Source organism: Acomys russatus, chromosome 9 (assembly GCF_903995435.1).
Source record: "Acomys russatus chromosome 9, mAcoRus1.1, whole genome shotgun sequence".
Taxonomy (NCBI): domain Eukaryota; kingdom Metazoa; phylum Chordata; class Mammalia; order Rodentia; family Muridae; genus Acomys; species Acomys russatus.
In genome coordinates this window covers 53,221,068-53,234,794 of record NC_067145.1, presented here as the reverse complement: position 1 = coordinate 53,234,794, position 13,727 = coordinate 53,221,068, and the positions used below count along the sequence as shown (strand labels likewise).

Here is a 13,727-nt window from a genome sequence, read left to right as displayed (position 1 = left end):
ATTGGCTACATCTGTGTAGTGGCCTAGGTCAGTCTATGCAAGGTCCTTGGTTGGTGCTTCAGTCTCAGCAGGCCCCTCTGGACCCTGGTGAGTTGGCTCTGTTGGCCTTTTGTGAGGCTCCTGTCACCTCCAGGTCCTTTTCTCCTTCCCCCCACTTTCCTACAAGACTCCCTATGCTTCACCCAATGTTTGGCTGTGAGTCTCAGCATCTGTTTCGAACTACTGCGAGGATCCTCTTGGAGGGCAGGCTGAGGAAGGAGGGTGAGACTAGGAGCAGAAGATGGAAGGGCTACAACCAGGATGTAAAGTGAATTAAAAAAAAAAAAAAAAGCATGGAGTAAAGTGACCTGAGGAAGACACCTGAGATTGACCTCTGGCCTCTATAAGCATACCCACATGCACATGTGCCTCTGTATGTATGTGCATAATTTGCACACACACACACACACACACACACACACACACACACACACACTTTAGTTAAGAGCCTCTTTATTTCGCAGTACTTCCACTAAAGTTAAGGATTTGTCTCCATTTTGGAGTGGTTGTTAAGACCCTGGCCCCAGCTAATAAGAATGGGCATTGCAGATTGTTTTTTAGGAGAAAGAATTTTAAGGCTTTTAGCTTAAACCTTCATGCCTATTGATGTCCAGCCTGCTACGTGATCGCCAGTGGGACGGTTTTGTAAGACACACCTCAGTGAACATATGCTTTTTCTAAATCGTATACCAGTCTTCATGCAGTGCTCCCGTATGTTCTGGAAGGACAGGAAATCAAGACCGTTTTGATGTGCTTGTATGGCAGAATCTGATTTTTTTTTTTTTTTTTTTTTTTTTTTTTTAATACTGAGTGTGTTTGGGGTCTTTTGGTCAGAGTGCCGAGTCAGCAGTCAGAATGGCACCCCTGGCAGGTGAAAGTGTGGGCCCTGCAGGAAGACTCAAATTGCTTGGTTTCTGTCAGAGGAGTTGCTGAGACACTGAAGCGATCTTAGACCAGTTGGTATTATGATCCATTTGCTTTCTATTGGTGTTAACTTGCAGGGTTTTTTTTTTTTTTTTTTTTTTCCCCCACTTTACGAATTGACTCTGTTCTGAAACAACAGCTTTAAGTGGTGCCTGTCTAGTTCCTAGATTGTCTCAAGCCGAATGTACCAACTTCACTTTCTTTTCCTATATCTTAAGAATCCGTATCATCCTGGACCTACACCAGGAAAACAGTGTGCTTAGTGGAAAAGAGCATTTCGACTGATGGCCGGGGGTGGGTGGGTGGGTGGGGGGCTACGGTAATGTCAGGAGACCCTCGTGCAGGGTGTGGGTAGCAGGCTAGAGGCGATGCCTTTAATAAAGTTAATAACACAATCAATCTGATTCATATGTAGAACAACGGAAATGCACGGCAAGGCAGTGAGCCAATAATAGCTGACTCTCAGCTAATAGGGCCGAGCATCCCTGCATCTGATTAGTTCTTGGTCTAATTTGGGATGGATATAACTTTACCAAATGGTTGGCTTAAGCATATTGTCATGAATCAAAAAGACAGCTCCTGATCTTTGAAAGTCATTTCATCTAAGGAATCTTCCCCATGCCCCAGTGTGTGTGTGTGTGTGTGTGTGTGTGTGTGTGTGTGTGTGTGTGTGCGCGCGCGTCTATCTGTGTGAATGCATGTATGTATGGATATACATGGAGGCCAGGCAACAGCTGGCATCATCCTTAGACGCAGTGTGCTGTATTTCCTGTTAAAGTCTCTCAGTACCCCTGACCTCATCAAGCAGCCTTGGTTGTCAGGCCAGGGAGCCCAGGGACCCACCTGGCTCTCTGCTTTCTGAGTGCTGGGCCTTCGGGTGTAAACCTCTACACCTGGACGCTATGTGGGTGCTGGGGCTCTCACCTCAGGTCCTCATACCTGTGCAGCAAGCTCGTTACTGACCAACCTGTGTGTTCAGCCTCAAAAGATAGTGTGCTCATGGGTTCAGTCTGACCAACATCACAGAGCACCCAAATACTGAAAGATACAGGAGATGAGAGGCTGCAGTCTTGCTATTCTGTGATGGAATCTGGTAAAGAATTCGTGTTTAAGTCATGTCCATTCTGAGCAGCCAGCTGTACACTATTCTTTTAGAGACTACTTGATTGTTTTCTTAATTTCAGGTTAAAGATTATTAGCAAATGAGGAGGAAGCTATAAGGTTCTAGTTTCTGATTCTATTTTTTTCTTTACTTTTGTGTGTGTGTGTGTGTGTGTGTGTGTGTGTGTGTGTGTGTGTGTGTGTGTGTGAGACATATGTGACGATTAGAGGACAACCTGAGGGAATTGATTATGTCCTTCTACCACATGGGCCTCAGGGATTGACCTTAGCTTGTCTGTCTTAAGTACCCAGTCTTAAGTACCCTAAGTTGTGAGTCTAAGTACCCTAGGCTTAGCCACCTTGATAGTTCCTCTCACTTTCTTTTAAAGAAGAAATAGTCTTGCTGTGCTCCTGAGGCTGTCAGCAAGGTCTTAGGTTCAAGCTGCCCTCTTGCCTCAGTTTCCTGAGTAACTGGAACTACCATGCCTACCTTCTGCTCTGGTGGAAACAGTTGGTATGAGGAGGGGGTTTAGTAAGCACAGCCAGGATTTGCTTGCCTCAGTTCTGAATTCTGGTCTTAATAGAAGACACAGATGTGGAATTAGGATGCTCTGAATGGCTCTGCCCATTTCCATATTTGGGTAGTCCATGGCAACCCTGCTTCACACACCTTTAATGCTAGACATCCTCAGGGCATGTGGCCTATGCTGCCTTTTCAGGAGATGCAGGAAGATGAGGCAGTTTCCAGAGCCCCCCCACCCCCCCACTTGGCCACCTGGATGCTGATCACTGCGTTTGGAGTGGCCTGGACGTGTATCCTCGGTGGACTATGTATGTATGACTAGGCACAACTATCTCTACTGGGATTCTGTTCTTGACCCTTATTAAAGCAAAACAAAAGGGCACATTTTAGGCATCACTTATAAAGTTAAAAAGCTTGAGCAGTTGTTTAAAAAATTCTTTAGGCCAATGACATTTGCCTTGAGTCTTGAAACTCTGCTCTCCAAAGATGGTTTCCTCCTGGGTACCCAACTTAGAATACGAGCAGCCTGCCTCCAGGTGATGACTTGATTTTCTTTGAAAGAACAGCCTAGAAGGAGAGGGTCAGCTTCAGCAGTTTGTGCAGCTTCTCCCCAGCTGGAGCAAGCCTTGGCATCTTAGGCATATCCTGCCTGACCTTTCTCACAACTTGTCACAGACATTTAATTTCAGTAAGGACTTGGGTTTTTTGTTTTGTTTTGTTTGTTTGTTTGTTTGTTTGTTTAGGATAATGAATTCCATTATAATTGAAATAAATTTTGTTGTTGTTGTTGACAACTTGGAAACATGTAATTTTTCAGAACACTGGAATTTTACTTTTTCCTGCAATTGTGAATTTCTAAGTCCTTTATGTCTATATACCAACACACCTTCCCTTTTCTTTATTACTTTTTACTTATGCTACCCTGAGGGGGGGACATGCCATAAACTTACAAATCTAATATTTTTGCCAGTCAAAACAAAGCACGCTATGTTAACTTTCTTGGGCAGATGTGAACACATGTGTCCATGTGGAAGTGAAGAAAGCAGACAGGTCATAGGGGAAGAGGGCCCTTCTTGTCCTTTAGGCACTCTAGCGTCACAGGCTGCTGCCGGCCAGGTCTAAATGCTCAGGACAGTGCTGCGCCACTGAGTTTTGACTACTTACTGCTCTTGTTTACAACCAAGAACAACTGAATAATGCTTCTTCTCCCTATGTTTCTTTCTTGGCAATTAGTTTCTTGGGCTGACTGAAGGCCCACGAGGCTGCTTTAGGGACTGTCCATGCCCCCCCCCACCCTCGCTGTAGTCCTTGCCACCACCATCTCGCCCTCCCCCAACTGCATCGAGTAATTATACTGAACGTGGTTGAAAGGGTCACCCACCCATTGTGTTTCTGGTGTCTTTAATTAGCTTTCTTGAGCAGGGGAGGTGTCTTCAAGTGATTTTTTTTTCTTCTTTTTTTGAGAACAATAACAACTTTTGCTAGTCTTACAGCCGCTAAGTCCAGAAAGCATCACCTTCAGAAAGCTTAAGGAAGATAAATTTACACACGTTTTTGAGTAAATGAGAAAAGGAATGTTGTTTTTTTTAATGTGCTGGAGCTTGGGAATGAGGGCAGTTCCCCTAGCAACACTGTCTGTTCCCTCTGCTGTTGTCACCTTCAGTGATGAGGCGGGCTCTCTGGTAGCAATAAGAACCACCCCAGCACGGTGTAGTGAGGAAGCCCTCACAACAGGGTGAGGAGATGGCTCACTTAGCAAAATGCTTAGGGATCTGGGTGCATGTGAAAGAAATAGGTGTGGTGGCCTGCACTTGTATTCCTGGTGGTGGGGAGGCAGAGGAGGACGGTTCCCTAGGCTCACTGGCCAATCAGTATAGACCTCATTGCCATTTCCAGCTAATGAAGAGACCCTGTCTCCAAACACAAGGTGGATGGTACCTGAGTAATGATAGTAGGAGTTGTCCTTTGGCCTACACACACATGAACGAGCCTGCAAACTAATGTATACCTGCGCATGCTTGCGCGCGCGCGCGCGCACACACACACACACACACACACACACACACACACACACGCACGCACGTGCACCCATGCACAAATAAAAGATAAACTACAAAGCTCAGAGGACTGAGGGGCATGTCTGATTTCCCACTCTATCCTGTGTTTACACTGAGCACAGCACTTGATGCCCTGGTCTCTTAAAGATGCTGACAGTAACTTCTTGTGTTCTGTTTTCCAGAGTTGCCAAAGGACTTGATTAGTTGATACATGCCAGAACATTCTGTAGGTATCAAACAGTCCACACCATCTGGTATTCTGCAGTTTTCCAGTAATTCCCCTCTTCTTTTGGGAGGTAACAAGTGGAAGGTTTATCGTGCTTTCCCCTGTCTCTATGCAAAGCTTTGCTATCAAGTAGACACATACATACCTTCTCTTTTTGTTTTTTATTGTGCTAAAATAGGCATACCATAAACCTTATCATCTTAACCGCTTTGAGTGTGGCGTTCTATGGCCTTAACTATTATACACTGTTGTGTAACCACCACCATCTACTTCTGGGTCCTTTTGATTTTCCAGACTCTGTCCCAGTTTAACAGTCACGTCCTGTTCTCTTTTCTTCCACTTTGGTCTACTTTCCATCTGTATAAAACTGACCACTCCAGGAGTGACACCACATCGTGCTACCTTTCTGTGACGGGAGTCTTTCATCTAGCACGTGTCTCCAAGGTTCATCATGTGCCAGAGGCTCTTAAGGGATGAATGACGTTCCACTGCATGTATGGAATGCACTTTGTCTGCCTGTTTATCCATCACTTGATTTCTTCTTTAAATCTCATGGCTGTTGTGTGTTAAGGCTGCTATGATTATGGCAGAAAATCCTCTCTCTTCAAACCTCTCTCTCTCTCTCTCTCTCTCTCTCTCTCTCTCTCTCTCTCTCTCTCTCTCTCTCTCTCTGTGTGTGTGTGTGTATGTGTGTGTGTTTGTGTACTGCACCTATTGTATGTGTGGGCATGTATAGTGTATATATGTATATGTGCATGTGTGAGTGTGCACACTTGCTTGTGGAGTCTAGAGTGTGATGTCAGGGGTCCTCTTGGTCTGTTCTCCATCTTATTATTTTAGTCAGGGTCTCTTGTTGGTTGGCTAGACTGCCTAGTTAGCAGCCTTAGGGGCTGTTTTATACAGTCTAAAGAGTGATCTATGATAGCTACATTTTTCATTTTTTAAATGAGTGTATTGCCTATACATCAGGTGATAGTAAAAGAATAAATAGTAAGTAGTAGATAGATGGAAGCAGCAGATAGATAGTAAAACATCTTTAGACTGGGCTCTCAAAACATCCAGTAGGGATGACTAGAGCAGCCCAATTGAGAGAATAAAGAAAAGGCAACATCAAATCATGGGCTTATAAACATCTAGAAGAAACTAGCAGGGGGAAGCCTTGTTGATAGTGTCTTCCCTAAGGCGAAGTTCCCAAGAAAAAGAACAAACACCGCAGAAAAGTGACATGATCAAGTTTGGCCCTCATAGTTATGCAGTAGAACGGATAGAGGAGGCCCTGCTGTGACAGTCATGTCTGAGACCCCAGACTGAGAGTTCCAGGCAGAGCAGAACTTTTCCACAGTTGAGTTTCATTTTCTTGCCATGGGATAAACAACAACAATTTCCTTGGAAATAGTTTACCTCCTAGCTCTTCTCAAAGACACAGTTCCCTTAATCTTGGGCAGTCTTGCAATTTTTTTTCCTCCCCGTCACTGTTGTGGAGTAGCCTGCCCCAGGAAAAGGGGTCTGGAGTGTCATGGACCATTTTAGTTGGGTATAGGTCCTTGGGGTTGGGAGTTTTTGAAGCATTAGTGGGCAGAAGATAGATGAGTGACAAACAGACCAACTCAGGGGAAGTTTGATTCTGAGTGTCGCTCGCCTATCTTCTGCCCGCCAACACTTCAAAAACTCCCGACTCCAAGGACCTATACCCGATTAAAAAGGTCCATGACAGCTGGTGCCCCAGAGGACACTTGAAAGCAAACATGCTAGAGTCTGGGACAAAAAAGAAAGTCTCTCTCACTCCCAGAGTTTACTTTGACCAAGTTTAAATATTACATGACAATTTCCTAGTATAATGTACATTAAAGGGGAGTGAGTAGATGTTGAAAATGAATGAGTGGACTCTGGTGTAAAATTACCCTTTGTGTGTTATGCCTGGTCTTTCCTCAATCCCCAGTGAGATTTCTTATTCTCAAACACAATCCTTGCATGATGGAAGAGGGTAGCTGAAGGGAGCTGGTGTGTGAGTATTTAGGTCTCCTTCACCTCCTGCTAGGTGACTCTAGCCTTGCATTAGAAGTGATGGGAGGCACATGTCATGGGCTCTGAGCTTGTTCTGAACTGGCTTTCTTTTTTGGGACAAACTCCTTGGAAGTGATCAGATATCACAAGGCTGTCTGATTCCTTAGATTGTTCTGTGAAAGCTGTTGTGATACTTTATCAATTTATATTTAATAATGATTGTTCTAGGTGGTTCAAGAAGCTTCAAGATCTTGTCTTCTGAGCAAATAATCCTTCTTATGAATTCTTTATATATTTGGGCAAGAGGTTCTTGCTGGAATTTTCCATTTGAATGTTTCATTGAATGAGTATCTCCTGCCCTTAGGGTCTGCATAATTAGATTCAGACCGTAAAAATGGACAGAGTTCTTGTCTGGGAAGGAACACTATCTTGTCTAGCAGAAACATTATTTCGAAGTCCACCAAGGAGACATGAAGTCCTGTCACCTTTGGTCCGGTCCCTGCTTACAAATCTCTTTGATAGTGGCTAGAGGATGGGGAGTCCCTTTCAAGGCTAAGAGAGTGCTGTCTCACCCTGAGCATGCCATCACTAGGAAGAGATGGGCCTTTTGGCTCCACACACCTGAGTGACAGTGTGTTTATATGTTGTCAAAAAGTTGAATTTATATTTGCAGATGAGCTAATCACCCCCACTGTATGGTCCTTGTTTGGTTTGAAAAGGAAATAAGCTGCAGGATGAAAGATTTCCTACCCAGTTAACCTGGTGCCAGTACCTCATGTCTCCCCAGTGCACACTTTCGTTACATCCTTACCTATCTGCAAGAGCCAATTCAGTGTTTGTGAGGCACTCTGGAAAACTCTTCGGGTGAGAGGGCCTATGGGGATTTCAGAATTTTGGTGTCTATGGCCTACATGGTCATGCTAGTGGATACCATTTTTCCCCCTGATGGAGAACCTCCTTAGGGAATATTTTTGTCACCTGCCAAAAGACCTTAGTCTGACCATGTTGTATAGCAGGGTGACAAGAGACACTTCAGTGGCTTACCCAGTCCCTATGGGCCTGTGTTGACATTCATCGTCTCCTTGTACCGGGGTACATGTATCTGCATGTTTTTTTCTTCTCAGGACATTCGGGAAGGAGCCCTGTTGGACACAAAGTGACAGTAATAACCTGTGGTCATGTCCCTTGTTATTGTGCTGGGATTAGAGAGGCCTTTTTGAAATCAGAACCTCTCACCCTAACCCTTCTTTTCTCCCTCTCTGTTCACAGTGGAGCCTTTTCTGAAGTGGTTTTAGCTGAAGAGAAAGCAACTGGGAAACTCTTCGCTGTGAAGTGCATCCCGAAGAAGGCGCTGAAGGGCAAAGAGAGCAGCATCGAGAATGAGATCGCGGTTCTTAGAAAGTAAGTGCTGGAGAGAAGCATCTCCTCCCCATCCAGCCTGCGCATCCTCTGGAAGAAGGAGGAGGCCTGCCCTGAGGCTGGCTTCCCAGGGCTTGGAGAATCCACATGCTACCATCCTGCAGAAAGAGATGGGCCCTGCAGGTGATGACGGACATGAGTGCCATGCTTTGAAAGTGCTTTTCTATAGCTCTGGTGTCTTAGTGTGGTGGCAGTCATTGTGAGGAGTCCTTCCCAAAGAGTGCAGTTGCAGGCTGACTTGATTTCAGTGTTTGTGAAATACTTACTGTAGACTACTTTACAGTAGTTATTGCAGTCACTGCCACAGATGCTATCATATTGTTCTTATTGCCATTGCTGTTGTTTTATTTTTTATAAGGACGTGAAGCTGGAAACCTGTTTGTATAGTTTATATGTGCCAGAGCTTGGAATATCCATACCTCTAGTGCTGTTTCTATACTTTGTCATCTAGCCCCCCTCTTTCTCTGCCCCTAAGTGGCACTGGGCACCCAAAAGTTTCCAAAGAGCTTCACTTCTTCATTGAATTTATTTCCTTCCCATGTATAATAAATAGAACTGAATCAAAATCTCATCCTCTTCAGTCAGTGCCACACACAGCCATTCTGATGTGATGCGACCTTCCCCCACCGCCCAACACACACATATGGTCTTCTAAGGTTACCCCTGACCATGCGCTCTGTAATGTTAGGATTAAATCTTTCCACCCTATCTCAGGAAGTTTGAGGGAACAAACCTTATATGGTACCTGTTTTTGCGTGTTTGGCACCTATCTGGAAAATTTTTGCGTTGCTATTAATAAAAGATGTTCAAAAAAAAAAAAAAAAAAAAAAAAAAGATGTTCAAAATATCCTTGAAATTTTTGGGGTCTGGAATCAGCACATAGCAAGAAACCCGGAACAGATAAACAAAATGGAATGGGAACACGCCTTTTAGGGCCCAGAAAGAAACAACCACCCACTATACATCCTTCCTGCGTAATCTGTCTTTCACTCCGTTCCTTCTGGGACCTTCAGGGCCCCACTGAGCAATGCTTTGTCACCATGCATCTAGCCCCACACCGCTGAGGTAGTCGGGACAGTCTGTCTTGTCCTGACCTTTGAGCAGTTCAGAGAAGAACACTTGATATCAGTGTTCCAGAACAAATGGGCCTCCCTGGCTTTTTAGTGTGGAGACTTGTTTGCACTCATTTGTTGGGTTGGTTTCTATGTCTTCTGGGTTGTCTTTTAGACTCTAGAGAGTTTTAGGCTGTCCTGAGGAAGACTGCAGGAAATGGTTCTATAGAAAAGAGTCTGTTAAAACAAATGAAGACTATTTGCATCGGGTAGGAAAGCACTATGTTAATGGCCCCTTTCCAATATGGAGCTGGTGTTTGAGGGAGAAGTTAGTCGCTGGTGGCATGATGTTGCAGATGAGTTACAGACAGTTGACATTTTAGATGGTTCCATTTTGGGCCCCTAGGTTGTCTGGGCTTAGAAATGAAAGAGCCCAGGAAGTCCATATGCAGTGTTGGAGTTATTTTCCATCCACATGGGCAATGGGCACTGGTACAACCTTTATAAGCTTGTCTTGGTTCGTGCCATGGATATTCTGGTTTGATCAGTATCTCCACCCAGTGCCTCACTAGTAATCACATCCTCACACAGGGCATTTCAAACCAGGGAGGACCATGGCTTTGGAGTAACTTGTTCTGATGGTGTCTCCCTATCAGTTGTTGGAATGCCTAGAGGCATGGACTCTTCCCTAAGCAGTGAAGAACAAAGAAATGATTTCTCAGGAGATAAGAGATGGTTTATCTCCTATGCTGGCTTATTTTGTTAATCTTTTGCAAATGATTTACAAGTAGGCTAAGAGGCACTCCACATCATAAAACAGCTGAAAGAAAAGTATATGGGTTGTAAAGAAAATAGTTTGGAACCGTGTTTAGAGGGCTGCCATGGTGATGTTCATACACTGAAGAAATATTTATCAAGTTCCCAGCAGTCACCATATCTTAAGAGTTTCTATGGCTATGATGAAACACCATGGCCAAAATCGAGTTGAGGAGGAAAGGGTTTATTTAGTTTACATGTCCATATTGTAGTCCATCACTGAAGGAAGCCAATACAGGAACTCAAACAAAGCAGGAACTTGGAAGCAGGAGATGGTGCAGAGGCCATGGAGGGGTGCTGCTTACTGGATTGCTCTCTATAGCTTGCTCAGTCCATTTTCTTATAGAACCCAGTACCACTGGCCCAGGGTTGACATCATGCACAATGGATTGGGCCCACCTCCATCCATCACTAATTAAGAAAATGCCCTAAAGCTAGACCTTGCAGAGGCATTTTCTCAATTGAGACTCCCTCCTTTCAGATAACTCTATCTTGTGTCAAGTGGACATAAGACAAGCCAGCACATGCCAGGAAGAAGCACCACTAGACATGGAGTAGTACTTGACATCTGAGATCTAGATTTTGCTACTAATCGACAGGATAAAGTTGTAGAGTATTTGATAACAGCATGTTCAGGGGAACCAGGGATGGGGCTGAGAACAGGTTGCATGGAGGATGGGCAGTCACATAAGTCCTTCAGGACAGAAGGGCAGATAGACATTCCGAACAGAGGAGCAACATAAACAGAAGCGTGGAGACAAGGCCTGAATATGAAGTCCAGTGGTAGATTGTTGTGCAAGGCCATGGTTTGATTCCAAGTACTATTTAAAAATTTAAAAAAAAAAAAAAAAAAAAAGGAGGAGGAGGAAGAGGAGTTGAAAGATGAGAGAGGGGGAAGTATGTAGGAAGAAGTCGGCAGGTAGGAAGCAGGCTGTTATTCTGGAGAACTAGTTCCTTTGATGTGGGCAAAGGGAGACCTGAGTTTGGAGAAAGGTAGGATGGTAGGACAGGTTATAAACTCTGCTCTGGATCTCGGGCTCCATGCAGCAGATATGAGCAGTGATAGGGTTTCCATGAGAGAAGGAAGACGATGAGGATTTATCATGGAGTGTACAGTGGCAGGCCTGAGTGGAGAGAGCAGGAATATGGAGTAAGAACACATAGCAGGTCATGGCGTGAGTCATGTAGAGAAATGAAGAAGGAACATGTTAAAGCAGGGGCCATGAGCTGTATGAAAGAGATAGATATGAAGGCTCTAGATGTCAAGAGTTGGAAGAGGCAAAGAGGTGTTGAGGACACATGGGAGTCGATGACAACGCTATGGCTTCTGATGGGGCAACTGGTTGACTAACCACCTCTTTGACCTAGATGACAGTCTGTAAGTAGAAAGGTAAGGGATGAGCCCTGACTTGGGCATGATGGATTTGGAGGTCTTGGGGATGTCTGTGTAGAGATTACTGGTTGACTTTCCAGGGCTGGAACTCACCATGATGTAGGCTTTGGTAATACCAAACATTTCTCAGATCAGACTAAAATAAGTCGCGGGGAAGGGCATGGAGAGATGGCTCAGTGGTTACAAGCACTGGCCGCTCTTTTGAGAGGACACGCTTGGTTCCCAGCACCCACATGGTGGCTCACAATCCTCTATAGCTTCAGTTCTATGGGGATGCAATGCCCTCTTCTGGTCTTAGCAGGTAGTAGGCAGGCAAGGGGTGCACATACATACAGATAGAACACCTATACTCATAAAACAAAGCAACAAAAACATTTAAATATTGGATAACCAATTAATGTGCTCTTCCCTGGGCATGACTATTTCCCACAGCTCTCAGCATTTCAAAGTTGCCAGTAGTTCTTTGTTTAGACTTGTGGCTTCCTGGGCTTTGCGCTGTCCTCATTCACAGGTCTACTCCTGTTGTCCCCGTCTCAACTCATGTTTAGGCAATTATGTTGGTGAGACATCATGGGTGTAGCTTCTGATGTTCCTAGGAGACACACTCTTAGAGCAAACACCCTGTTCCTCTGGTTCTCACAACCTTTCTAACCCTCTTCTGCAGTGTTCCCTGAGCCTTAGCTGCCAGAGTTTTATTGTAGACTTACCCATTGGGACCGGGCTCCATAATTCTGCACTTTTATTGGTTAAAGTTCTCCCTGATGACTTCTACCTATTGCAAGGAGAAGTTTCCTTGATGAGTGGTGAGGACTACACTTATCCTTAAGTATATGAAAAAATATTTAGAATCTAGTTAGGAATTATGCTGATTCAGTGAAGTGGTGGTTGTAGGGCCTTTTCTTACATCTATGAGTTCACTAGCTCTGGGCTGTTGCCTAGGTTTCTGATACCAGACAATATTTCCCTTTTGTTGAAGTGGTCCTTAAGCCTATTTAGAGAACTGTTGGTTACCATCGAGGCTCGCATGCCACCATTACACCCTTAGGTTTATTGTGCCATGCTGGTCATTGTTGTGGTTCATAGGCGTCATCATAAGTGTCACCATAGGCGTCATCATAAGTGTCACCATAGGCGTCACCACAGCCATCATCATAAGTGTCATGCTTGAGTAGGACTGTTGGTTGCTTCCCTGAAAACACACATGCAAGTAACACTATACAGACTGAGCAGGTTGTTTGTGTGTGTGTGTGTGTGTGTACACACACAATTAATGAAAAAAGAGGCTGTTAATTTAAGAGCAAGAAGGGGTGTATGAGAGGGCTTGGAAGGAGGAAAAGGAAAAGGAAGGGAAAATGTTGTAATTACATTATAATCTCAAAAAAGTAATGGGAATTTAAACAAGAACTAAAGGTAAATTTGTTTTGGAAAAAACCTAAAAGAATAATAAATCCTGATACAATTTAACTAGTCATTATAGGTACGGTCCAAGACAGGGCATTCACATCCCCTGACTGTTGGTATATTTCCACGCCGTGTTTCATCCAAATGTGCCCATTTAAGAGGCTGCTTGTCCTCCTACATGCTAAGTTTATTGCAGGGTGAGAGATTTATTTATTTCATTGGATAAGAGTAATGCAGCTAATACATCCTAGTGGATGTCTTTGTACTTGCTCTGAAAATAAGTCCAAAATGAATTTTCAACTTGATAAGTAGATATTAAACCAACTTTAGAGGGGGGAGGAAAAAAGAAGGCAGATATGCACTGTGGTAGGCTGTTGCTATGCAGCAGAGAAAGCTGCCCGCCTGGCTGTAGAGTTTAGCAGGATGAATTTATATGATTCATCCTGCACTGTTACCAGCAGAAGGGTTGGTTGCGGCCCCACAAAAGAGTATTTTGTGCAGTACGGAATATAACACCATCAGCGCCGCTCACCTTAGTTGGATTATACTTTATGATTCCTGCGGTATTATTCACTTAGAGGGCAGCCAGGGCTCCAGTCTCATTTCATAGCATCACCCCAAGCTTTCTGCAGGGGTGGGAAGTTAATACGTTAACAGTCTGCAGTTAAGATGAGAGAGGAGGAGAGGAGGAGATGCGTACAGGAAAGCAAGGGGCAGGACAAGCAAGAGGGATGTGTATAAAGCAGCCCTTTGCCTAAGACTTGGGGGAAAC

General features: G+C 44.4%; 1 protein-coding gene across 2 annotated transcripts in view; it reads left to right on the top strand.

Annotated features, from left to right (window-relative positions):
* The window catches only part of Camk1d (calcium/calmodulin dependent protein kinase ID), a 389,294-nt gene that overhangs the window by 142,124 nt on the left and 233,443 nt on the right, over positions 1–13,727 (top strand). For both annotated transcript variants that reach the window (XM_051151349.1, XM_051151348.1), the window contains exon 2: positions 8,144–8,275. In XM_051151349.1, the coding sequence (XP_051007306.1) occupies positions 8,144–8,275 (132 nt within the window). The remainder of the gene's footprint in view (positions 1–8,143; positions 8,276–13,727) is intronic.